The sequence below is a fragment of the Lissotriton vulgaris genome, chromosome 2_2 (genome assembly GCF_964263255.1).
Source record: "Lissotriton vulgaris chromosome 2_2, aLisVul1.2, whole genome shotgun sequence".
NCBI lineage: Eukaryota > Metazoa > Chordata > Amphibia > Caudata > Salamandridae > Lissotriton > Lissotriton vulgaris.
Genome location: NC_141688.1, coordinates 26523434 through 26550144, shown reverse-complemented (window position 1 = coordinate 26550144; position 26711 = coordinate 26523434). Strand labels below are relative to the sequence as shown.

At 45.1% G+C, this 26711-nt stretch overlaps 1 protein-coding gene across 5 annotated transcripts in view; it reads right to left on the bottom strand.

Moving 5' to 3' along the window:
• ZNF609 (zinc finger protein 609) overlaps positions 1–26711 on the bottom strand; it is a 935315-nt gene that overhangs the window by 145421 nt on the left and 763183 nt on the right. For all 5 annotated transcript variants that reach the window (XM_086959222.1, XM_086959221.1, XM_086959226.1 and 2 more), the window contains exon 5: positions 16297–16384. In XM_086959222.1, coding sequence (XP_086815348.1) covers positions 16297–16384 — 88 coding nt within the window. The remainder of the gene's footprint in view (positions 1–16296; positions 16385–26711) is intronic.

Here is a 26711-nt window from a genome sequence, read left to right as displayed (position 1 = left end):
CTTGTGGGCCAAAGCGATGCTGTGTTAGCCGCCAGGCTTCTTGTACCCTGTCTTTGCCCTAGATCAGAGAACTCCCCTCCCATAATGTATTAGAAGGGTGTGTGGCTTGTGAGCTTTCCCATACTGCACAGCTGTCCAGTCAGCTGACAAGCACAGCTTATTAGCTGTGAGCGCCTGGTCCCTAGTGCTTGGCTTTACTTCCTGTTTGGACCACACCCTTATTCCTGTTGGAATCCCTTTGACTCTCCTCTCCACACTAGCAGTGCAAAGGATTTGCTTGTGGAACGACTTTTCTGCAGCGCAAGGTCGTGCTGTTGTTTGCTCTTGTATCGAACCCCCAACAAGGGCGAGGACGCGTGTTTTCCATTTTTGGTGTTTTTGCCCACGCAAGGGCAAGGACGCGCTTTTTCTTCCGAGTCCCTTTCTGACCACAAGCGCGAAGACACGCTGTTCTGTTTTTTATTTATTCCGCCCACAAGTGCGAGGAAGCGCTGGTTACACTTTTTCTTCACTCCTGCAGGGAGCGAGGATGCTCTCACATGCCGCTGCCTCCCATCTACCAAGGAAACTAGAAACAAAGAATGAACCGACTCTGAACTATTTTTGTTGTATTTTGAGGTTCCGCAGAGGTCGAGGCATGTGAGTACCAAAGACATTGTAACTGCTGCGTCGTTATCACTTTGATTGATTGTTCTGTAACGCTCTATGCTGTAATACAGTGAGTGAATTATCAACGCCTTCCCTGGTAGGATCTGCAAGGCGGTGTATACTTAAATTGCTTCATCTGTGAATGTTGGCAGACGTATGCCTTTGTGAATAGACTGGTGGCAAGTCAACCTCGCCCTGTCTAGGGGATTCTCTGGTTTTTAGTTCTTTACTCTCCTTACAAACACCAACCTTATAATTACCATTGTTCCTTTTGCCTCTTGATTCGCCCCATCGTCCCTTTGTAATGATAAGGAAGTTCCTTGGTGGTCCAACTTCATTTCTTCGCTCCCTGGGGATGCTGCTCTACCCTTCTGAATCTATTAACCGAGGGTAGCAGTATCTCAGGGGAGAGGAAAGACTCTCTGTTCGCTCCTCTGGACATTAGTGTTTCTGCTCGGAGACCCGAGGCCTCGACATGCTGCTTATCAAAAGGGACCTTTTGTCTGCTAAACTTCTGGTTTAAACCCAGAGATATGCAGCCAGTCATGACTACTTAGTAGTACACTGGTATTGATCCCTCTGGCAGCAGTGTCTAGTACACATCTGATGGGGGAGTTTGAAGTTAATTTTCCCTCCTGCAATAAGTCTTGTTCCTTTTTCTGGAGCTCCTCTGGTCGATATTGGAGTGACACAGGACACTTAATCTCCAAGATTGAAGGGCTTAAATTTAATCCTCAGACAGACATTCTCGTCTCAATGGACATTGAGGCCTTATATTCTAATATTCCTCAAGAAGGGGCGCTGAAAGCAGTCAAAAAAATACTTGACGGGACCGATTGTACCTTTGAAAAACTTTTTGTACTTGAATGCCTTGCTGTAGTTCTTAAAGAGAATTTCTTTGAATTCGACAAAAACATCTATCAGCAAATACTGGGAATTAGCATGGGAGCGGCATGTGCCCCAAATGTAGCCAATGCATATATGGGGATTTTCGAAGAGAAACACATATACAATGAGCTTGCCCCATTTTTAGGTCTCGCGACCTATCAATGCGCGCAAGCGCATTGAGCGGAGCGAGAATTCAAGTGCTCAAAATACTCGTGAAACCAAGGGTTTAGTTCGTGCGGTTTTCTTTGAGTTCACGTGAATCACGTGACCAAACAAGCACGCGCATCAGCCTCCCTCCTAATTACATTTTTTCACGGCCGCACAGCACATCAAAGGGCTTCTCCCAGCGTGTGCTGTGCGGCTTCTCCTCCCCTAATTATTCATGGCTGGCCGGTGGCCGGCCGTACTTTCAGTTTCCCGGCCGCTCTTACGGCTACCAATTCCCTCTGCTCTTCACTACTCTCCCTCCCTACTACGTCCTTGCCCCCTCACTTCTCCGTCCTTGCACCCTCACTACTCGCTTTGCCTCCATGGAACACGAGCCAGAGGACCGTACCACCTGTCACTCACTAAAGGGAAGAAACGTGGGGAAAAGGACAACACACAAATAACGTAATGCTTCCTTCCAACATGCACGTATTTGAAACACTGTAGGAGTGTATAACCTTCGCCAACAAGCACAGAACACTCGCCCCTCAATACTTGCTTTGCCTCGATGGAACACGAGCCAGAGGACCGTACCACCAGCCACTCACTAAAGGGAAGAAACGTGGGGAAAAGGCCAACACACAAATAACGTAATGCTTCCTTCCAACATGCACGTATTTGAAACACTGTAGGAGTGTATAACCTTCGCCAACAAGCACAGAACACTCAAACTGGCCTTTAATAACTAATTAGCTCACCCCTTTTGAGTTTAGTGGAAGATGCCTTATTTTGCCGCGCCTCACTACTCGCTTTGCCTCCATGGAACACGAGCCAGAGGACCGTACCACCCGCCACTCACTAAAGGGAAGAAACGTGGGGAAAAGGCCAACACACAAATAACGTTATGCTTCCTTCCAACATGCACGTATTTGAAACACTGTAGGAGTGTATAACCTTCGCCAACAAGCACAGAAAACTCAAACTGGACTTTAATAACTAATTAGCGCATTCCCTCTGCTCTTCACTACTCTCCCTTCCTTCTCCGTCCTTGCCCCCTCACTTCTTCGTCCTTGCACCCTCACTACTCGCTTTGCCTCCATGGAACACGAGCCAGAGGACCGTACCACCCGCCACTCACTAAAGGGAAGAAACGTGGGGAAAAGGCCAACACACAAATAACGTAATGCTTCCTTCCAACATGCACGTATTTGAAACACTGTAGGAGTGTATAACCTTCGCCAACAAGCACAGAACACTCACCCCTCAATACTCGCTTTGCCTCCATGGAACACGAGCCAGAGGACCGTACCACCCGCCACTCACTAAAGGGAAGAAACGTGGGGAAAAGGCCAACACACAAATAACGTAATGCTTCCTTCCAACATGCACGTATTTGAAACACTGTAGGAGTGTATAACCTTCGCCAACAAGCACAGAACACTCAAACTGGACTTTAATAACTAATTAGCGCACCCCTTTTGAGTTTAGTGGAAGATGCCTTATTTTGCCGCGAAACCGTGATCAAACATGGTCCAAACCATAGAGTAAGAGGGAGGGCTCTTTTTAGTCGTCACCTTCTCGCTAAGGTGAACGCATACCCCCAAAACAGGTCTTCCTTGTATGGGTCACTATATTCATACAGAAGAAATAAGGAAATCTCCGGAAGAGAAGCTCGTCCTTAAACTTCGTCATAGTTGAAGCTACTGAAATATAGAACCCCCTCCACTCTTACTGTGCTCTTCCTAGTCCTGCAACCCAGTCTCAGTCTGCAACTCTATTGGTTGAAAGTAGTGAAACCCCGGGAGTGTGTATCACGTGTCTCAGTTTTCGCGCAAAAAGACTTTCACTGTTCAGAAGGAGAAAGAAGTGCGTCTATCACTATGACACCAGACCTAGCCTTACCTTACCTTGTTGTGTGGAAACCGCCATCGGGCAGCGCAGAGCCGTGAGGGAAACGGCAGGAAAACACCGGGAAGCACCGGACGCCCGGACCACAATCCCCAGCAGCCCCTGGGGCACCAGCGCGCCCGTGACGTGCTAGGAGCGCCCGGAGGCGCTGGTAAAAGGCTGACCCCCACGAGACCAGGGGGGACACCAGACCTAGCCTTACCTTACCTTGTTGTGTGGAAACCGCCATCGGGCAGCGCAGAGCCGTGAGGGAAACGGCAGGAAAACACCGGGAAGCACCGGACGCCCGGACCACAATCCCCAGCAGCCCCTGGGGCACCAGCGCGCCCGTGACGTGCTAGGAGCGCCCGGAGGCGCTGGTAAAAGGCTGACACCCCCCTCGCCCCGCGAGTCGCGCGCGGGAGCGCCCGGGGCTAAGCCCGGGCAAAGGGCGGGCCCTCTACGGCCCGAGGAGGCAGGAGCAGGGCTCGACCCCCTGTCCCAGTAGAAGACGCACCCACAAGTAAGACTCTGTCGTTGTCCCTGTGTTAATCGTCATTAACTTATCATACATAGACTATGTCTAAAAAGAAACCTGCTGCTTTGACCGTAAATACCATGCATAACTATGTTGTACAAACTGTTAAGAAAATCAATGAACAGAGGAGGGAATCACTTGGCCTGAGTCAGTCACCAGACTTGTGTAGACTAAGCCCCACTCTACCTCTGTCTACTGGGGATAGCCCTTTCGTGCTGGTGGAAACCAGGGACTCTCCAACTGCCCCACCAATTATTGAGTCTAGCAGCCAGCCATCGACTACATTACCCTCCCCTGTCATTCTAGACGGTGACTCAGAAAATGTCATAGACTCAGACCCAGACCCAGAAACTGAAACTGGTACTGTGGAGGATGATGTACCGCTGGTCGAGTGCACACCCCGGCCTGTGCGCACCTGTGTGAAGAACCAGCGGAAGCAGGGCGGCCCAAGGCCAAGAGTGAAAAGGAAAAGAACATTATCCCCAGGTCCCTCGAGAGTTCCCCAAAAGACTGTTGGGGAAGGGTCTTCTAGAAACAGAGGAGATGATGAACTGCTGAGTAAACTGCTTGAGGTTGTAGAGGGTAAATTAATAGAAATCGTTAAACCTCTGATCTCCAAAATCGACAAATTGCAGGCTGAAGTGAAAAGACTTGGTAGTGTGCAAACTAAATTGACGGAGGAAATAGGCAACCTTAATACCCTATTAACAATGAGAAATAGTACTGAAGGGATTAACTTAGCGGGAGATGGGACATCCGGGGGGCTGAGTAACCGAGCGCACGTGCTGGCCCCGATAGTCAACCAACCTGTAATAACAGCTGAAGGGCGTCCGTTAACAGTAAATATACCACAAGCACAAGCTTACGGTACTGACCCACTACAGTTTATAGAGGAAGCCTCACCCGTTGTACTGGTGTTAGCTAACGTACCTCCTTTGGATGACGGCATTACTGAGTCATCTAGCTCTTTGAGCAGTAAGGCCCTCCATTGGCTTTCAGGTAACATGAGGTTAGCACCCGGTGGGACACAGCAACTGTCGCATGAAATTAAAACAGCTAAACGTGTCCCCTGGATAGGGAACCGCCCCAAAAGATTTAAAGGGGATTGTGTGGTGGTTACATTTGCACACCCCGATACACTACCAAATGTCTTAACACATATTCTTCCGCCTCAGCGCAGAAGAGGTACGGTCGTTCCCCTAACATTAAAATTCTTCTACGGGGAACACCATAATGTAACCCTGCCTAAAACGCCAGCACTAGGATGGGACAATAATTTAAACCTAAATATACATAACCGCTGGGCCTCTCCCCTTGTACCGAGCCTGCTATTACATAACAGATTTGATGCCCTGTCTGGTCTTAATAACTGCGACTGACAAGAGGTTAGTCACGAGATGGCCGAAGTGTTCGCAGGAGTAGACTTGTATCAGCCCCCAAATTCTATAGGTGGTACATTGCCTAAGTCAGTGGGTGCTATTTGTAATATCATAAAAGGGGCATCATTATCTTGCCACATTGCTAGCTGGAATATAGCAGGATTAGTGTCCAAACTTGAAGTACTAGGATGGTTAGAATTAATTAGAACATTCGATATTCTTTGTTTGCAAGAGACCTGGTGTTTAGATTTTAAGGGTCTTGACGGTTTTGTAGCATATGAGCTACCAGCAGTAGCAACTACCTCAGGGAGGGCCAAAGGTGGTTTGCTGACTCTGATTTCTGTGAAAATGCGAATCAGGGTGAAGGAGCATATCATCGTGGGCAATAACTCCCAATTGTTATGGTTAGTGGATGTGGCCGGTAAAAACATCCTGTTGATAAATATGTATAATAATGTTTTTGATGCTAGATATACTGTTATTTTAGAACTAGACGTCGCAATCAAAAAATTGATGAAAGCTTCTAATACTGTTTTTGAGTTTATATATGTTGGTGATTTTAATATTCCCATTTGCCCACTCTCTAATCAGAAGCTGTGTGGTACATTGAACCGTGTTGGAGAGCCAACCATACATTTCCAACACAATACATATGGTGAAACCCTGAACTCTTTCCTACTAGCCCACGACATGGAGATTATAGAGATTGAGCAGGATGAGAAGGGTGATAGCCTGCCAACCTTTGTAGGGAGAGGGGCGAATACAGTAATTGATTTTATTTGCATGTCCTCCGAACTAGCTATTTTTAGCTCTGGTGTCAAGGTTTTAGACCACATGATTAGTGACCATAATTGTCTTGTTATTGAAACTAGGTTTTGGGATGCTTGCATAACCCCAGATAGTAGCCCTATTACAAACATCGAAGTACACAGGCCGAACGGATTCAGAATAAGGTGGGCTGGGGATAAGGCTGAAGTAACCTCAAATTGTATTATCTCTGGCTGTTTAAATGACATTAGAACAATTACCGACGAGAATTCAAATATGAAGGCCTGTATTTTTTACTTTACAAGAATCAACGTTTTTATTAGCGATAAGTTTACTAGGGCTGCTGGAAATTCTAAAAATAAAGCAAAGGGTTGGTTCAATAATGCCTGTACTGTGGCATTGAAAACCTTAAAAAAGGCATTAACCATTAAACCTAGAGATAAATCAGCTGTAGCTAAGCTTAGATCTGATTATAACTCAGCTCTTAAGCAAAGGAAAGCTGAATTACGTGAGGAAGCTTGGGAGCGTTTTGATCAAGCGGCTGTTTCAAACAACTGTACTCTTTTTTGGGCAGCAGTTAACAGCCCCTTTTTAAAGGATGACAAACTTCCCGTGTTGACCTCAAACGTTGGTAAGGAATCATGGGTCCAGCATTTCTCTGGCATTTTTAATCCTAAAACTGAAACGTTGCCGATAAGCTGCTCCTGGCCAGTACTTAACATAGATATCACCTTACAGGAGGTCCTAAGTAGTATTCAGGCTAGCAAGGGCGGAAAGGCCCAGGGACCCGACGGTGTCCCAGTGGATGTATACAAATTTGCACCTGAGACATGGGGGCCAGTACTAGTCAAAGTTTTTAATGCTGCTGTTCACTGTACTATCCCTTGTAATTGGTCTGAATCTATAATAGTTCCGATTCACAAGAAAGGGGACCGAGGAAACGTCAAAAATTACCGGCCAATTACTTTGCTGGATTCGTCCGTCAAGATTATGAGCCGTGTACTCCTCGCCCGATTAGAAGAATGGGCAGAGTCTAATCAGATAATGACAGACTGCCAATACGGGTTCAGGAAAGGAAGAGGTTGCATTGAACAGTGTTTAAACCTGGAACTCCTGATAGGGAAATACACCCGTGCAAAAAATGGGTCACTCTACCTCTGTTTTGCTGATCTGAGCAGCGCCTTCGATCTGGTGGATCACGCCATACTATGGACTACCTTGCTAGAAATGGGAGCACCTAGGGAAATCATATATTTCCTGGCCCGCCTGTACGAGAGACTCAGCTCGAGTGTCCGATATGGGCCTTCGGGCGAATGTACAGATAAATTCCGGGTCAGGAGAGGTATCAGACAAGGGTGCGTTCTGGCACCCCTGCTTTTCACTCTTTTTATCAACGAAGTAGACTCGATCCTCAAGAAAGCACCAGCTGACGCCCCTAGAGTAAACACAAGTACCATCCCCGTGTTGCTTTATGCGGACGACGCTGTGTTGCTTTCTAGGACCCCCCGGGGTCTACAGCTCTTGATGGACAAATTTGTGGCCTTTATAGAAAAAAGGAAGTTGGTCATCAACAAGAGCAAGACTTATGTGATGGAGTGTGGTGCTAGCAATGTTAAAACCAAAAAGCCCTATAGGTATCACATTGATGGCCAGGTGGTGCAATGTGTGGAAAATTTTTGTTACCTGGGGGTTACCTTTTCCAAAAACGGGCGCTGGGATGTTGAGCACAAGGTGGTGCGTGATAAAATGACCAGGAGCGCCAATGGAATATTTGCTTTCGCAAGTAAACTAGGTAGTAGAAGGCCCAAGGCAATGCTTAAGATTTTTGAAGCCAGGTGTCTCTCGGCTGCTCTTTATGGAGCAGGGGTTTGGGGGGTATCAGGGTAGAACCTTTACAGGTAGAAGAGAATATTTTTCTGAAAAAATTACTGTGTCTCCCGACATCCACCGCTAACAGTTTGGTCCACAAAGAATTAGGATTACAACATCTAAATGACCTATTACTGTTGAGACCTCTGATGTTATGGCGCACGGTCTGGATGAAAGACGAAACCTCATTTAATAGGGCCATTATTGAGGATTGTCTACGTCTAGACTTTTTTCTTAAAATCCCATGGATTAAGTACACTATCGAATCTTTTTCCAGTGTATTTGGATTAAACGTTGCACTAGATCACTGTTCTGCCTCGGATTTCTCTAAAGAGAATCTGAAATTAATCTTTTTAAATCATTGTGCAGAAAGACGAGCTATGGATGATCTTAAACTATCAACCTGTATACGTTATAATCAATTGAACGAATTCGTGGGCCTACATCCCTACCTCCCCCTGGTGACCAAAGGGCAACATCGGTCTGTCCTCACCAGGATGAGGATGGGTACGGCCCACCTATTGGTTGCATTTCCTGAGATTAAGATGCGCCCTATAGGTCCATGTCGGTGTGACAACTCTTCAGAACAAAGCACAGAGCACTTTCTACTTGTATGTAACCTGTACAGTGAATATCGAAAATTCTTTTTAAAACCTTTATTTATTAAACATGGAGCAAGAACCATTAAAACGGCAATGAAGTTACTTTTTAATTTGCATCACCCTGACATCTGTTTTTATACGGCTAGTTATATACTCAGGGCTATCAGCTCTAGGAAAAGCATGATTTTTTAAGTTCACAATTTTTAAAGTAATTTATTATTGGAACCGTTTTTTATTATTCGACATATATATGTATCTTACTGTATTTTTAGCAGATTGCGATTGTCAAGTGTATTTTTCTTATAATGTGTTGTTTGTATTGTTATGTACTTTTATGGACATGATTTACACGTTTCCGAATAAAGTTTTTGACTTGACTTGCGTCTATCCCTTGTGCAAGTCCTGCGCACCCTAGAGACAAAGGGAACGACAAGAGTGACAAAGATTTAAAGTGAATGGCGCTGTGAGGAATAGTTAAAGTTCTTGGTACTATGCGCTGTTTCCGTACAAAATTACTTGTTTGGCTGTAAAGGGAAAGAACCCATTAAGGAATCGTGTGTGCGTTCCCGTGGCCGTCTGACCAGAAAACGAGTCTCTCTCTGCTGCGCGCTCTCTTACTCCATTCTTGTGCATTTGAAAGCCTCTTGATTTGTTTCAGATCTTAATATTAAACTAGGAAAAAGGAGTATATTTCCGTAAGTTATGGAGACGGTCATTAGGTGACAGTTGAAAACCCATCGGCATTAAGTCAGAAAGCAAAACGGAATGAAATTACAGTCCTGAATCTAAACAGAGGGCGTGAAGACAGGAACTTGGGGCTGCTTCAAATGCAAACATAGCTGGATGTAAATACTTGAGACCGTTTAACATGGTTCTAAGTTGAGACTCTAGGTGTGGTCCACAGCACTGAGGGACACCACCACAGCCCTCAGGGACACCACCACGGCACTCAGGGACACCACCACAGCCCTTAGGGACAGCAACACAGCACTCAGGGACACCACCACAGCACTGATGTACACCACAAAATCAATCAGGGACACCACCACATCACTCTGGGACACCACCACATCACTCTGGGACACCACCACATCACTCTGGGACACCACCACATCACTCAGGGACACCACCACATCACTCAGGGACACCACCACATCACTCAGGGACTCCACCACATCACTCTAATACACCACCACATCACTTAGCACCATAACAGCATCACTCAGCACCACAACAGCACTGTCCTTGCTGGCTAACAACAAGCATTCCCATAGCCAATAGGACTCACATTAGGAAAGTGTAAGCTATTGGCTTTGTAAATAACAATGCTATTAATTTATATATTTTCAGCGCCAACACATATTAAAAAAATAATTGTCATTTACAATACCAATAGCCCACACTTTCCTAATGCGAGACCTATTGGCAAAGCCAGTGCTTGTTTGAGAATGTTACCCAGTATAACAAATATATTGACAATATCTTCTTTATCTGGCAAGGCTCCCCAGAACAACTCAACGAATTCACTTTGTGGATAAATCTTTGCGATCCCCCATCTTAAATTTAGCACTAACATCAGCTCGAAGAAAATAGAATTCTTGGATGTCTGGATCTTTGAAAATAACAACCAGATAGAAGTATCTCTCTACACTAAGCCCTCTGCGCGTAACACTTTGCTCATGTACGATAGTTTCCACCCTCGTAGCCAGAGAAACAACATTCCATTCAGCCAGTTTTTAAGGCTACGTCGGAACTGTTCCGAGTTGAGAAATTTTGAATACCATGCAGGTATCATGAAAAAGAAATTCATAGACAGAGGCTACCCCAAGCGACTCTTCCGAGACTCGTATAAAAGGGCTAAATATTATAACAGGGAGAGCCTTCTGAAACCTAAAGACAAAAAACAGGATGACAAACTTGTGATGATTTCTACACATTCAAATTTTAATGACAGACTTAGGTTTGTGATTAATTCACACTGGCACCTCCTCAATCTAGACAAAACCTCAGAAAAACTAGACAAACCTATCTTTGCCCTTCGACGCAATAAGAACCTTAGAAATTTCTTAGTCAGGGCGTCAACCTCTGATCCCATAGGTTTAGTTAAAAAAAGTATCACTGGAGCTAACCCAGTTTTGGGAAGTCACAAATGTGGCGGATGCCACGCCTGTGACCAAGTGATCTGTACCCCCTGAGCTCAATTGGGGCAAGAGAAACATCAAATTTAAAGAGATGTCTAATTGTAAGTCCAACAATGTAATATACCTACTTACATGCCCCTGTTTGAAAGGTTATGTAGGAGAAACCGGTAGGGAGTTTCATCTACGTTTCTCGGAGCACAAATCATGCATCAGAAACTCCCGGCTGGGAGCCCCTCTGGTGGCCCATTGGAAAGAATTGGGACACAAAATTGAAGATCTCAGGTGGCTCATTCTTGAGCGCATCCATGGTCCGAAAGATGGTAATATCGATGCCCTACGGAGTAGGAGGGAAGTGTTCTGGATTTTTTTCTGGAAACGGCTGTCTCCGGATTAAATGAATCCATTCCATGGGAAAACACGATTCAGTAGTCCTTTCAATATATACTTCCTTACGTTTTACCTTCCTCTTCTTAGCAAGTTACCCTTTATTGAGAATATTTCTACTGTATGTACAATTTGTAACGGGTTCAATTTTCCTTTTTTAATATTCTGAAAATACCCCTTTGGGGTTTCTATATATTTCCATATATTTATCTTCGGGTTATCTTCACACCTTCCACAATTACGTTTTTTAGTTTATTTGCTTTCTAATATTAGGTGGGGTTTTTGTGTAATTGGGTTTGTCTATTTTTTGTTTTTAAGGATTCCTTTAATTATTATTTACCGAGACTTTCTCTCTGTTTATACAGGAGGTCATTGTTGAGTCCTTCCTCCACCTTCTCTTACGAATGGGAAGCTCACACACTAATGGCGTCTTCTTTTTGCACGCTTTTCTACTATGAATGGTATTTGGGTTACCAGTCTAGCGGCGTTTCGAACAGTTGCTGACAGGTGTTGAGCTGTATCCAATCCTCACGTGTTATAAAGACGGCGCGTAATCTTTGGTCACTCCTTCCACTCGGATGTAGAGGGCCGCAGACTTTTCCGAAATCTCCGTCACATCTTACAAGTAAGTTCTCTCTATGTAAGAAGCTCGCCTCTTAGAACCGAGATTGTTTTCATTTCATTTTTGCCGCTAATATTTCATTAGTAAAATATGTGCTCTGTATCTTTACCGAGACCATCCCCTCGTTACGCGACTTCAGATTGCACGTGGCCAGCTCCAGTGTATGTAATCCCCACTGGTTTGTTGTGCTCGAAGATTTGTATGAGAGCTCCACTATTCGTTACGAGTAAGTGCCTCTTATTCCTGGAGTTCACATTTCATAAACGAGTGTGGCTACCGTTTTCACTGTGTTTACACCGGAATTATATGAAACGCTTCTTTCCTTGCAGAAAACATCCCTGCACCGTGACTAAAGAGCTTATCTAACCCGTTCCAGTGTGCATTACATTTGTCGGTCTGCTTCCCTTTACCATATTCTTGTGAATCTCAAAACTTCGGAGGTAATTTAAAACATTTTTTTTCAAATTAGTTACTTTTTATTAGATTTAGGGACACGCTATTTGGTGTTTTATTCCATCTATGAACAGAGTCAGTTTGTGATCGATAAACTTCTGCTGTAGATGCGCCTTCTCTTAATTTGAGCTAGACACCTTATTAAGAATGTGTATTTATTTTTGGAAAGGGTAAAGGCTATTTCTTTTCTCCTTCACAGTATTCCTTACATTGTTCAGGTTTACGACATCCGTGGACTGGGATGTTTATACTACTGCCTTCCCACTGAATGATTGTTTGTGTATCCTTCACAGGTGAGCATCTGTTAACCTTAACCTCCCTTTTTGAGATCTATTTGTTCCCATTAAGCGGTTTTTCTATTCGAGTGACTCCTTTGTTTCAAGCTACCCTTTCTACCTAGTATGTGAATTTTAAAACAGTTGTTCTGGCTTTGTCATTAGTAATTGTTTGGAGGTATTTCGGTTTCGAAACAGTTCCTTTTGCAATCCCATTTAGATCTTCCAAGTACACAACCACGTGGTTTTTTTATTTGGCCGTTTTACCCCTTGTCAAATGTACCACCTCCTTCTTCTACAACAACCTATTAGAAAGTGGTGTGTCTGTATCTATTTTAATGTGTAAAAGGTAGTATGTGTCTTTTGTTTGCCTTTGTTGACCAGTCCCCCTCTCCCTCTTATTAACAATTATATAATTTTTCTCTTTTTCCCACAGACACGCTACAAATGGTAGTACTGTTGCCCAGAAAATTTGAAATGGAACTGTAAAAAACTTTACTTGCGCCCTGATGAAGGAACCCTTGATGGTGGCACGTGTTCCGAAACGCGCGTCGGCGCTTTCCTCTGTCTGTTGGTCTTAAATGTGTTTGTAATTTTTCTGTTTGTTGTATGAGGTGATGGCTGGATGTATGTATGCCTGAGGGTACGAATGGTTATTGCACATAATGTTTTACTGGGTTTTGTGGTTCTGGGCTAATATTTCATGAATTTTACATGTCAAATGAATTTTTTGAAGAAATGAAGTCGCTCTTATTTATACATGTATGAAAATAAAATGATTTGATATCAGACAGCGTCTCTGTGGGCAATTGTAAATACTTGAATTTTTGGTCTTCTAGAGTAATGGGAACTCCCCGCTCATGTCCTTACTTTTATTGAACTCCCTGGTGGGTGGTTCCCCCGTATCCTTTCATTAGGTTCAGGGTTCCCTTTTTGTCTTCTCGCACGATATTGGAGTAATTCCTCCATCTCATCCCAGTGAGCTCTGTCATACCCGGCAAGTAAACCCTGTGTATGGGCTATCCGACAATGATTGGCCGATTGTGCAGCACCTAGTTTGCCTGAGGCATCTATGAGTTTTGTCTCCTTCTCTGGATGTGGAACATCAGCTATGGTTCGTGAATTTGCTTTATTGCAAGCATCAGAAAACTAGTGAATCTGGTGGAAGCTGGCCTATAATAAAAATTGGGTCAGATGGTGGAGGTTTTTACTTTTTGTCCACCTTGGGTAAAATTATACATGCAGTGTCTTTAAAAATATCATCTGCATGTCGCATCCTGAAATTTAACATTGGAAGTGACAGATGCTTTGTGTGAAACCCCAATCTTTCAAATAAAAAGTCTTTCTCCATAGCATGTATGTGTGGTGTGACCCCCATGATATGCAGCTGCTATAGTTATAAGCTCCTGATATGATGTGTTATCAGGGGGTGAGGAGTTTGCTGGAAAAAAAAGTCTTTCTCCATAGCATGTATGTGTGGTGTGACCCCCATGATATGCAGCTGCTATAGTTATAAGCTCCTGATATGAGGTGTTATCAGGAGGTGAGGAGTTTGCAGGAAAAAGATCAGGATCTTCGTCACCTGGCGGGGCTATACCATAATCCTGCCAGGGGTCTGGTGGTGCAACATAACTGGTGTGGGGTACCCTGAACTTTACTTTTTAGAAGACGGTACTGACACAGCTTTTGTTATAATGCAACCAGTCTCTGTATGTACTTCTTTTTGTTCTGGGTCAAGAATTTCCTGCATGGTTTGTAAAATCGGCTCCAGGAGCATTGTAGGAGCAGCTTTTTGTTTTGGTGCCAAATGTTTCTGAATGGAAGGGGTCTTCTCTTTCGGATCTGATGATTTGGGAGCCAAAGAGGTGTTGTCTCGGCTCGGAGTGGAGCCTGTAAGGCTTTGTCTGTGCTTTTAGTGCTGAGCAGGAAGGTGAGGCGTTCCAATCGGACTCAGTGTCTACAATGGACAGGCGGCAGTGGTGGCCCAGAAGCCTTTTGTTTTAAAGGAATTAAGTGTTCTTGTGTGAGCAGATGAGGGCTTTTGGTACTCCCAGCACCTTGACCACCTGTAGATATCCAGAGTATTTTCCATATTTTGCCTCTGCATATCTCTTCGTCGAGCCAGACAGTTCTGCATGGTCTATTTGGATCAAAACGCACGACAGGCCTTACAGTCTTCTTCTCTGTGCTCGTGAGATAAGCACAGATTGCAGACTTTGTGAAGGTACTTTTAGTGGCACAAAGGGCAGAATTGTAACTGAGTCTGTTCATCAGCGAATTAGCGCCGATGGAGTTGGTATCTAAAACGACGTAACCCAGACCGGCTAAGCCCAAAGGTTGTGTTTGGAGTGTTCTGACCCAATTAGAAAGTCTTCCAAATTTTGATCCAAGATGGATGGAAAACAAGTTCAAAACAATATAGACTAGGGTAGATTGGATTGAGCTCTGAAAGGATCCCGCAAACCGTCTCGAACCGGACCGTCGCAATACAAGTCTATGCCTGATGGAAGAAAGAAAACAATCTAACAACGGAGTCGATGCCTAAGCACACTATTACCAAGAGACTAGGAAAAGACTTCTTCGAAGAACAACTTTCAAAAATCAGGACCCAACACTAGATGGCAGGAGCATGCAAAGAATGTGCTTCTACTACCACACATGCCTTGAACAATCTTTTCCATACACCTTCGGCATAAAGTCTTAATTTATCAATAAGTACCGCAGCAGCCATTAAATAAGGACCTCTCAGTTCACTGAACCAAACTTAGAAATTCCACCACACTCCTCCTGTACTTGACCCAGGCCAATCTCAACCACCATCCAAAGCGTAGTCTTGCTGTCTTTTGACTACCACAATGCTGTTCACCTGCTAGATCTGTGCTTTAGAAATACATACGTAGGTCAACCAAGTGAGTGATGTGGTAGAGCCCGTTACCAATCTTTTATATAATCATGAATGTAGAGCCTCTGGCGTTCTGTGATTTATTTCCTGCAGTACTTGTGCATATTTTAATGGATGGCTGCAGACTGAGCGAAACAGGACAGCACTGAATACTGCTTCACCCTCCACCTTACATTTCCATGCTTTGTATAGCCATCAAATTATTTGGTAGCGACTAGCTACCACCCCACGCACAAGAATAAAACGGAAACGGCTGGCAATGGGAACTCACATCGCTTGCTCTAACTTTTTTTTTTTTAAACAAAAAACAAAAGGTACAGCAGGCTCTTCATAAGTATTCCTATTCATGTGGAGACTTCCTGCGGACTCCAACAAGAAAATACTGGTGGTAAATATACCAACCAATACCAACTGGGAGATGCGGAGCACAGGCGTCTTTTTAATCATACATTATTGGCATGTACATTCTGATAGATGAAAACTGACTAAACATGAAAAACGTACTGAAGACCAAATCTTGAGGGAAATTGTTTTTATGGATTTTTGCTTCCAGGAGGTAGCAGGAAGAGACACTTGCATTTTTAAAGAGGCACGGCAGACCAATTGTATTTTTCGCTCAATATTTAGTGGGTACCAGCGAATTTCAAGAGCCCACTGCAAGATTATACTGGACTAAGAGAACACTCCTAAATTAGTGTTTTTGGCAGCAGTTAATGGCACCATTGAAAACAGCGATTTGATGGGGTGACTGCCATTTCCCTCTCTAAAGAATCTGCAAAATGCTGCTACTCACCTCGGGGGCGCCCAGTCGTGCCGTGTGCAGTCGAGGAGTGTGCCAACATATGTCTTGTTCCTCCACGTCACGTTCACCACCAACATGCCTGAAAACAAACGGAGAGAAATACTCAGAATCAAAATCTGCAGACAATTATCTCAGTCGGGCAAAGAAATTGAAGGAGTTTTAAAGCTACACTGAAATGGTGCGTCATTGTTTGCCGCTGAATTTTAAGAGTTTGGTTCCCTCACGAAATTACCACTGCACAGACAGAGCATTTTACGAGTCAAAGCTTCCGGCTTGCATGCCTTTACTACAGTGGACTCATGGTGGCAGGAGAATGCCATCCATGTTCAGTTTGCCTCAAAATAACTGAGCAATATCACAACTAATAAAATAGCAAGCGAATGGCATGTATGGGAATCAACCTTTACTTCGCAGGTGTTTTACTTAGCATTTATTAGTATGCATTGTCTTTTACTTCGCATGCTTTTCATTTGCATGCCTTTACTTCGCAATGTTGTTTACTACGCGTTAAATTAATGTTAAAGATGTAAAATTATTTATGGTTGAAGGTGAAGAGAGGGACCACGAGGAGAGAGAGGTAAGTGGGGCAGTGTAGTTAGGGAAGTGTTGTAGTGTATGTGTAGTGTAGGGTAGGGTGTAGTGTTTAAGGGTTTAGGTTAGTGTTGTAGGGTAGTGTTATAGGGTTTAGGGTAGTGTTGTAGTGTACGTATAGTGTAGGGTAGGGTTTTGGGATTTAGTGTAGTGTTGTAGTGTATATGTAGTGTAGGGGGTAGTGTTATAGGGTTTAGGGTAGTGTTGTAGTGTACGTATAGTGTAGGGTAGGGTTTTGGGATTTAGTGTAGTGTTGTAGTGTATATGTAGTGTAGGGGGTAGTGTTTTAGGGTTTAGGGTAGTGTTGGTGTAGTGCAGGGGTAAGTGTTTTAGGGTAGTGTTGTGTAGGGTAGTGTATTAGGGTTTAGGGTAGTGTAGTAGTGTATGTGTAGTGGGTAGTGTATTAGGGTTTAGGGTAGTGTTGTAGTGTGTGTAGTGTAGGGGGTAATGTATTCGAGTTTAGGGTAGCCTAGTGTACGTGTAGGGTAGTGTTTTGGGATTTAGTGTAGTGTTGTAGTGTATGTGTAGTGTAGGGGGAAGTGGTTTAGGGTAGTGTTGTAATGTATGTGTAGGGTAGGGTAGTGTATTAGGGTAGTGTTGTAGTGTATGCGTAGGGGTAGTGTATTAGGGTTTAGGGTAGTGTTGTAGTTACGTGTAGTGTAGGGTAGTGTTTAGGGGGTAGGGGATAGTTTGTAAAGAGTTTTAGGGTAGTGCTGTAGTTAACCGATATTTTGTAGGGGGTAGTGTTATAGGGTTTAGGGTAGTGTTGTGTAGGGGGTAGTGTTATAGAATTTAGGGTAGTGTTGTAGTGTATGTGTAGGGTAGTGTTTTAGGGTAGTGTATGTGTAGTGTAGGGGGTAGTGTTATAGGGTTTAGGGTAGTGTTGTAGTGTATGTGTAGTGTAGGGTAGTGTTTTAGGGTTAAGGGTAGTGTTGTAGTGTATGTGTAGTGTAGGGGGTAGTTTGTAAAGGGTTTTAGGGTAGTGCTGTAGTTAACAGATATTTTTTTAATTGATTACCCACCCAAACCCCCTATTTCCCTGGCATCCTGTCCAAGTGATTAGGTTACAAATAAAATTATAAATAAAAACACTTTGTACGCGTAGTAAAAACATGCGAAGTAAGGTACTGCTAAGAAAAGCACATTCTAAAGTTATTACTAATTTTGCAAAGTAATGACATGCGTACTAAAAAAATGCAAAGTAAATGCTTTTGCGAAGTAAAAACCGCAAAGTAAAAGCATGCTATGTAAATGCATGCTAGGTAACATCATACAATCGGCATGTATGCTTAATATACCGGACCCTGTGCTGAAGGGAACTCATTAGCATCTGGAAATACACAGCTAGGCATGTCTGTAGCCAGAAACTAACAACAAGCATTAGCAAAGCCAAAAGGTCTCACCTATATGCAAGCGATATTGGCTTTGCTAATCTGCTTTAGCCATGTTATACATCAGCGTTGCTGCTGTTCAGCATGGCTAAAAAATAGTGTCGTAAAGGAGAGTTTCGTGAAGTGACAAGGAATGGTGTGGTATGGAGTGACGTGGAAGTGGACTGAGTGTCGGAGTAGAGTGCTGTACAGTGAGTAGAGTGCTGTTGAGAGTGGAGTAAATGGTGTTGAGTCAAATGGTGCAGAGTGAACTGGTGCCTAGAGCAGAGCTGCAGTGGCATATAGTAGAGTGGCATAGAGTTTAGTAGCAGAGTGCATAGTTGACTGTCGTACAGTACATTGGCATATAGCAGAGAGGCACAGAATGCACTGGCGTATATCGTAGAGAGGCATTGGTGCAGAGTAGTACAGTGGTGCAGAGAAGAGCTGAGTGGCGCAGAGTGCAGTAACAAACTACAATGGTGTAGAGTGCAGTAGAGTTGCAGAGTATAGTGGCCTAGCGTGCAGTGGTGCACAGCAGATTTATGCAACGTGCAATGGAGTAGAGTTGAGAGGCGCAAAGAGTAGAGAGGCGCAGCACAGTGCAGTAACGTAGAGTAGATTGTTTCAGAGTGGTGTGGAGTGGTGCACGGTAGAGTGGAGTGGTGCACGGTAGAGTGGAGCGGCATAAAGTGTAGTGGTGCAGAGTAGACTAGAGTGGCATAGAGTGGATTCGCATAGAGTGCGTCTGTATAGAGTGAAGTGGTATAGCGTAGAGTGCAGTGTTATATATTGCCGTGGTGCAAAGTCAAGGGACCTACATGTGGAGTGGTGCAGAGTAGAGAGCAGTGGTGTTGAGTCTTGTAGAGTTGAGTGGCACGGGGTAAAGTGGAGTATGCATGGTGTGGTAGTGCACTACCATAACTGACAATACATTTTTCATTGAAAAGATCATTACATTTGCAGACATACAGTTTTACTGATTTACAGACATTTACATGTTGATGTGTGCGTGAAACAAAAAACCTGGTACTGCCTTCTCCAGCAGCCCCCCCCCCCCCCCGCTGCCAGCTTGATTGTTACATAAATTCTGTGACTAGGAATTCAGTCTTGAATGAACAGCAAATGCGATAAGATGATAACATGATTTAAAGTCATATTTCCAGAAAGGGAGCACACAGAAGAATAGAGTAAATTAGGTATGGGCCCTGGAAAGGACGAACTCAATTGGACAGCCTAAAACAAATTAATCTAGCAAATAGAAATCAAGCAGATATGAGTTAAGAACTACAAAGCCAATGGTGAGCAATGGGCAGAATGCATTCCCAGGACAAATTTCAGAACGTCCCCAAGAAGCTGTTAGCAAACCAGATAGCTGCACTGTCTGGTAAGCTTCGACCTAAAAAGGGTGGCTGGTTAACAACGGCCACAAGAAATAGATGGACTGAAACGATTAGGTAAGATACAAAACTATAATTGTTGTTCATGTATGCAACATAGGAGGTATAAGGCAAGAAGTCGAACATTTATTGGGAAAAGCATTTACTTGGAAAATGTTACTTCACAAAACATTTATTTTGAAAACATGTACTTTAAAAACAAAAATGAGAAAATCTAAATACTAAATAAGGCCAGCTTCGGTGGGGCTATATATAAACACACATATACACAGGCAAACCTACATGCACACAAACCTGTATATTATATATATATTTGACAGTACCTCTGCAATAAAGGGAAAGCAAGAGCCCATTTGGTCCGTGTCCGAGTTTCATTTGTTGGCTGGCAAGACTCGGTGCAGCGCAATACGAAAGCAGTATTCCTAATATATATATATACATACACACATATATACACACAAACATATTTTTATGCTTTTTTAATTCAAACCTTTTTGGACTTAATATTTCTAAATTAAATGCAAAATACTTATTGGTACAAATTTCAAACAAAATGATTGCCATACAAATATTTCCATACAAATATATTTTAAACAAAAAGTTCAAGACTAATGACCAAGATTACTCTGTGATAGCATATGGGAAAATGGAAGGCAGATGAATTACCATAGGGACAGTAAAGACCGGACTTGGATTTTACAAGCAACAGAGAGGAGGTGAATGTAAAACACGTAAGGTTACAATGCATCAAGGTGAAGCAAAGGCCAATCTATAGATTGTTCAAAAGAGAAGAGGAAGAAAGATAGTGTTGAGACAATTATTATTATTATTAGCAGATTTATAGAGAGCATAGCTGCCCCAGCGACGGGGCGTACCAGCGCTACCAAAAATGCCTGTTAGTAGTGACATCCCGGGAAAAGGAGAGAAAGTTACACCGGGAAAAGCCAGGTCTTTATGGCTTTCCGGACAGCTAAGTGATCTTGGAGCCCTCTAATAGCAATCGGAAGGGAGTTCCAATGTTTGGTTGCCAAAACTTTAAAGGAACGACCACCAGCTCTGGCGACTCTGTGGGTACATACCAACCCTTGGTAAGCTGACCGCAGGAGAAGGCTCGGGACACACAGTGTTAATAAGTCTGCTATGACCGGAAGAACTTGAGTCAAGATTTTGTGAGCAACACAGTGTCTTAAACCGGATTCTTTTCCCTACCGGCAACCAGTGTAATCTCTGTAGAAACGTAGACACTGAACATGATTTCGGAAGCGCCAGTAGAGTACGGGCTGGTGCGTTTTGTATTTTCTGAAGGCGCTACATACAAGATTCGTTGGCGCCTAAATATAGGGAATTGCCATAATCCAGTCTGGATAAAATTGTAGGCTGTAGAATAGTCTGCGGGACTTTGGGCTTGGAAAAACAAAGTAGAGGTTTTAGCCCTCTCAGGAGCCCAAATCAGGTCCCTGCGACTAATTTGGACCGAGCGTCAAAAGAGAGACCTCTATCAATCCATAAACCCAGGTTCTTGACCGCCTCCATCGGCAGAGGTGTTGGTTTTAATTAATCTGGCCACCATTGCTCTAACCACATATCGCTATCTCTTGCGAACAGCAGAATTTCCGACATACTGGCATTTAGCTGCAAGCAGTTTGCTATCAGCCAATTAGCCATTGCCATCATATCCTCCTTAAATCTGATGAGATTATTTTTACATTTCTTGGAAAAGGCAATGACTAATTGGGTTTCGTCGGCATAAGAAACCAACGACAACCCTCTGCTAGCCGGGAGGGATAGCGTTACAAAAGAGATGGCGGGGCCAGATATTCAACACCGCTTACTCGGCGTTTGCCAGGGGGGCATTAATATGGATCAGTTCGGGTGTTCCGTTCCAGGCGACCAGGCACATAGTAGACCCTGAGGGACGCTATGTAGCAGTAGAGGGCAGGTTGAGGGGGAGGGACATTACACTCTGTAGCATTTACGCACCAAACACTGACCAGGTGTCCTTTTTCACTAGTCTATCGGGGTCACTGGCACACTTCCTAAAAGGCCCGATCCTAATTGGGGGGGGATTTCAACTCAGTAGCGGACACAACACTGGATAGATCCCACCCGCCTTTGGCAGATTCTCCCGTTCACCGCCTCACAAAAGGTAGACTAGATTGGCAGGGACGATGGGGTCTGGTGGACGTGTGGCGCATACAACACCCTGCGGAGAGAAATTACTCGTTCTCCTCGAGTCTTCACGACCTACATGTCCGAATTTACGCAATGTTATGCTCCCGGGAGGTCGTGCAGACTGTGATAAGAACCGAGTATCTAACCAGGACAATCTCGGACCACAATCCATTGCTGATTGGACTGGGCTGGGTCTTGGAGGTATCGCGGGTCCCGACCTGGAGACTGCGCCCGAGACATTGGAAGATCCGCCTTTCCGAGCGGAACTAGAGGAGGGAATTAACCAATACTTCGTGGAAAACGAGGGGTCCACAACATCAAGGGCAATGGAGTGGAACGCTTTAAAGGTGGTGGTTAGGGGCCAGTGCATAGGGAAACATGCGGCTGCGCGGAGGGTACTGTTGGAGGATTTACGAAAGGCGGACTCCACACTGAGGGACGCTGAACGGGCTAGGCCGGGGCGCCCTGACTTGCAGGAAGAGGTTAATTCGGCTAAGGAGGCAGTGGCAGTAGAGGTGGAACGCCTCCCTCCGTAGCTTCGATCATAAGGCATATATGCTTCGGGCCCATGTTGAGGGGGACAAGGCTGGAGCATTACTTGCGTGGCTAGTCAACCCTACCAGGCGTAGCTCTCCGATACTAGCGATCGAAGGGGCAGAGGGACAAATGCAATACTCACAGATGAAGATACTGGACTGTTTTCAGAGCTATTACACGACCTTTATAGCAGTGCACTGGTGGGGCAGGAGGACGGCATACACACCTTTCTGGGGGATCTTCAGTTACCACACTTGGAGGAGGAACAAGCGACCGCACTAGGAAGGGATATAGAACTAGGTGAGATTAGAGGGGCAATTAAACGAATGGCTCGTAACAAAACGCCAGGCCTAGATGGCCTGCCCATTGAATTTTATAGTACATATATAGACCTATTGGCGCCTAGACTACAGACGGTGTATAATGAGGCTAAGAAGACCGGTCAACTGCCCCAATCCATGCGAGAGGCCTTAGTGATCCCACTGCTAAAACCAGGGAGGGCAGGCGAACACCCGGCCTCTTACAGGCCGTAGTCCATGTTGACCACGGATTACAAAATATTAAGTTCCATACTGGCAGAGAGGCTCCTACAGCACATGCCCGACCCAGTCCACGAGGACCAGTCGGGATTTATCCCTGCTCGGAGCACGACAATAAACATAAGGAGACTTTCACGTTTGGTGGACAGCCCACACATGGAAGCCCAGCCGCCCCTGGTCTTATCAATAGATCTAGAGAAGGCGTTTGATAGCCTAGAGTGGATTTGCTCACACTTACTCTCGACCCCCGAGGCTGATACCGGGTGGCTGCATCTTGCTCTTAGCAATATTTTAATATTGAACACATTTTCCCTCTGTGTCCGTCCCCACCTACCACGCTAGCGCTATTTTACTTGGTTCACTCGTTTTTCATAGTGTAGTGTAGAATTGTCTGTAATAGTTGTGCCTGCTCTCCAAGCAGTTTTATTGTATTTACTTGCTCCCTAGTGGGGCGAGGACGATCTTGAGGAGGTCCCCGGGTCTCGAACTCGCGTTTTCGTGGCGGCCATTTTGGCTTGGGCGCCGGTATAAAACCGGCATAGCTGAGCAGCAAACTGTTTGCTCACACTTACTCTCGACCCCCGAGGCCGATACCGGGTGGCTGCATCTTGCTCTTAGCAATATTTTAATATTGAACACATTTTCCCTCTGTGTCCGTCCCCACCTACCACTCTAGCGCTATTTTACTTGGTTCACTCGTTTTTCATAGTGTAGTGTAGAATTGTCTGTAATAGTTGTGCCTGCTCTCCAAGCAGTTTTATTGTATTTACTTGCTCCCTAGTGGGGCGAGGACGATCTTGAGGAGGTCCCCGGGTCTCGAACTCGCGTTTTCGTGGCGGCCATTTTGGCTTGGGCGCCGGTATAAAAGCATACGGCCATGCCTCCGCGCAGCGGACGCGTTCAGCGGACGCGCCGCATCAGCGCCGGAGTCGAGCCAGAGTCCAGCCCGTCTGCACCCGTCAGCGCTAAGGAGGCGCGGGAGACGGGATACTCTGTGCAATCGATGACACACCCAACCCCCCATACAGGTTTGTCCAGGGAGTTCTTGCTCTCCCACAATGCACCTCACACACTATGTCGCAACCTTTTAATCCCAGATAAATGGTATGGACCAGTTTGCTGTGGTCAATGTAAAATTACGTTTACCCCAGAGCCTCTTGGGGGAACATCCTTATATCCTCCTGTCCTACGGGGAGGACTGATCAATGCACGATCGCTCTCCAAGAATGCTCAGAACATTCAAGAATTGATTGTGGAATCCAACCTAGATTGGCTTCTCATTACTGAAACCTGGTTAAAACCATGGTGCAACCCTGACCTAGCTATAGCCCTCCCACCAAACTTCCTTATCCAGCGTCTGGATAGACCCGAACAACGTGGAGGAGGCTTGGCCATAATCCATCATAAAGCCCTGAAATGTTCCACTCAGGAACTGCCAGACATTAAAGAAGCAGAAGCACTTGCCTTCTCCCTGAGCGTCCACGACACCTTCACTTTTTCTGGGGTTCTTATTTATCGGCCACCTGGTCCTCCTACTAAATTTCTGGAATCTGTGGGAGATGTACTGAGTGACCTAGCCCTCAGATCCTCCCACTTTACTGTTCTGGGTGATCTAAATCTGCATCTAGAATCTCCCAATGAACCAGGTGTGAGATGTTTCCTAGACCTCATTGATGTACTTGGTCTCTCCCTCCTGAACCACGAACCCACACTTAGCAGGACATCTTTTGGACTGTGTCTGTTCTAACTCCTCCAGACTGATAGTAAAGACTCCCACCCCCCAGATCTGGTCTGATCACTTTTTCATCCCCTTTCATATTACACCTCTAACAAATCGGAAAGGAACGATAACACAAAATAACAAACGTCCCAAGGACAATCATGTCCCTAACTGGAGAGAACTGCATACCAGACCTGAGGTGGCAGGGAAATTAGCTTGCAGCACTCCAACTCTCACAGGTTACACCTCCACTGACAATCAGAACTTTGGCAAGTGGATAGCCAGTGCAGGGGCACTATTGGGATCAGTCGGCAAAAAGAACCCTAACTCCACTAAAACCAAAAAAAGTGCCCCATGGTTCACATTGGCCCTGAAACTTGAACTCGGAGCAGTCAGAGCTCTGGAACGGAAGTGGCGTAGGAATTATGATGCCACCGCCCGCAACGTTTACCGAGTGGCTAGGAGGAACTACCACTCAGGAATAAAGTCAGCTAAGAAAGCTCACTTTCTTCAGGCCATTTCCATCGCAGGCCAAGGACAAAAAGAGATCTTTAGGGTAGTTCAAAAATTCATGAATCCTTCAGCTCTTTCGCAGGAGATCCCTCCCTCTCAAGATCTCTGTCATGCGATATCTGACTATTTCGATAAAAAGATCTCCGATATAGTGAACACTTTTCCACCAATACCCACTACTCAGCTGTTAGCTGTACAAACTGAAGAGAAATGGACTAACGCCCGTCTGGAGAAATTTGCAGCTATCCCCCTTGAAGACACTCACAAAGCCATTATGGCCATCAAATCCGGATCCCCCTTCGACCCATGTCCCCCTTCTGTGCTCCACACCTTAGTAGAGGTGGTCAATCCCATCATTAACAGCATCATCAACACCTCCTTGGCCACAGGAGATATACCTAGCGATTGGAAGCTGGCAGCGGTTAAGCCTTTACAGAAGAAGGCACTGGCTGACCCTACCACCCTCTCCAATCTGCGTCCTATCTCCCTGCTCCCAGTGCTGTTCAAACTGGCGGAAAAATTCGCCAACATTCAACTAACGAACTTCCTGGAGGGGAATAACATTCTACACCCCAACCAGTCAGGGTTTCGATCATATCACTCTACTGAGTCAGCCCTACTGTTCACAGCAGAGACCCTAAGAGCAGCCATGGACCAGGGAAAAGAGGCCGTCCTAATCCTACTTGACCTGTCGGCAGCCTTCGATACGGTTTCACACCATATCTTAGTGAACCGGCTGGCTGCCGCAGGGGTAGGGGGACAAGCCCTGGTATGGCTTAGGAATTTCCTCAGCAACAGACGTCAGGTCACTGTGCTGGGCCCTTTCCAGTCGGAAGCAAAGGTCGTCAGCTCTGGGGTACCACAGGGCTCTAGTTTAAGCCCCGTACTTTTTAATCTGTACATGGTCCCACTTATGGAACTGATCGCATCTTTTAAGATCAGTACAATTTCTTATGCTGACGACACCCAGCTAATCCTGGTGCTGGACAGGGACAGGCCAGGCGCTGAAGAAAATCTAAAGGAATGCCTAACAGCGACATTCAACTGGATGACTAACAACCATTTGAAATGTAATGCCGGGAAGACAGAGATCATGCCGTTTGGGAAACACAATCTGTTCTCCCCAAAGAGGTGTTGGCCTGCTGAAGCAGAGGCACCTCCCAACACCATCACATCAGCTCGGAACTTGGGTATCAAGTTCGACGACCAACTGTCTTTTAAAAATCAAGCAGTAACTATAGCTGGGACCTGCTTTCAGATTATAAAGGCACTGAGGAAATTCTTCGATCTCCTCCCGCTGCCAGCCAGAAAAACGGTGGCTGTGGCTTTAATTAACTCCAGGTTGGACTACTGCAACGGCCTGTATGCTGGAGCTAACAAATCAGTCCTGCACCGATTGCAGATGGTCCAACACGCCGCTGCGCGCCTAGTACTACGCTGGCCACGTAGATCCTCAGCCTCAGCGGCCCTGAAGGCGCTACATTGGCTGCCTATTAGTAAAAGGATCTTATTTAAGATACTTGTCATCACGTTCAGGGCGTTCCAACAGCAAGGACCTAAATAC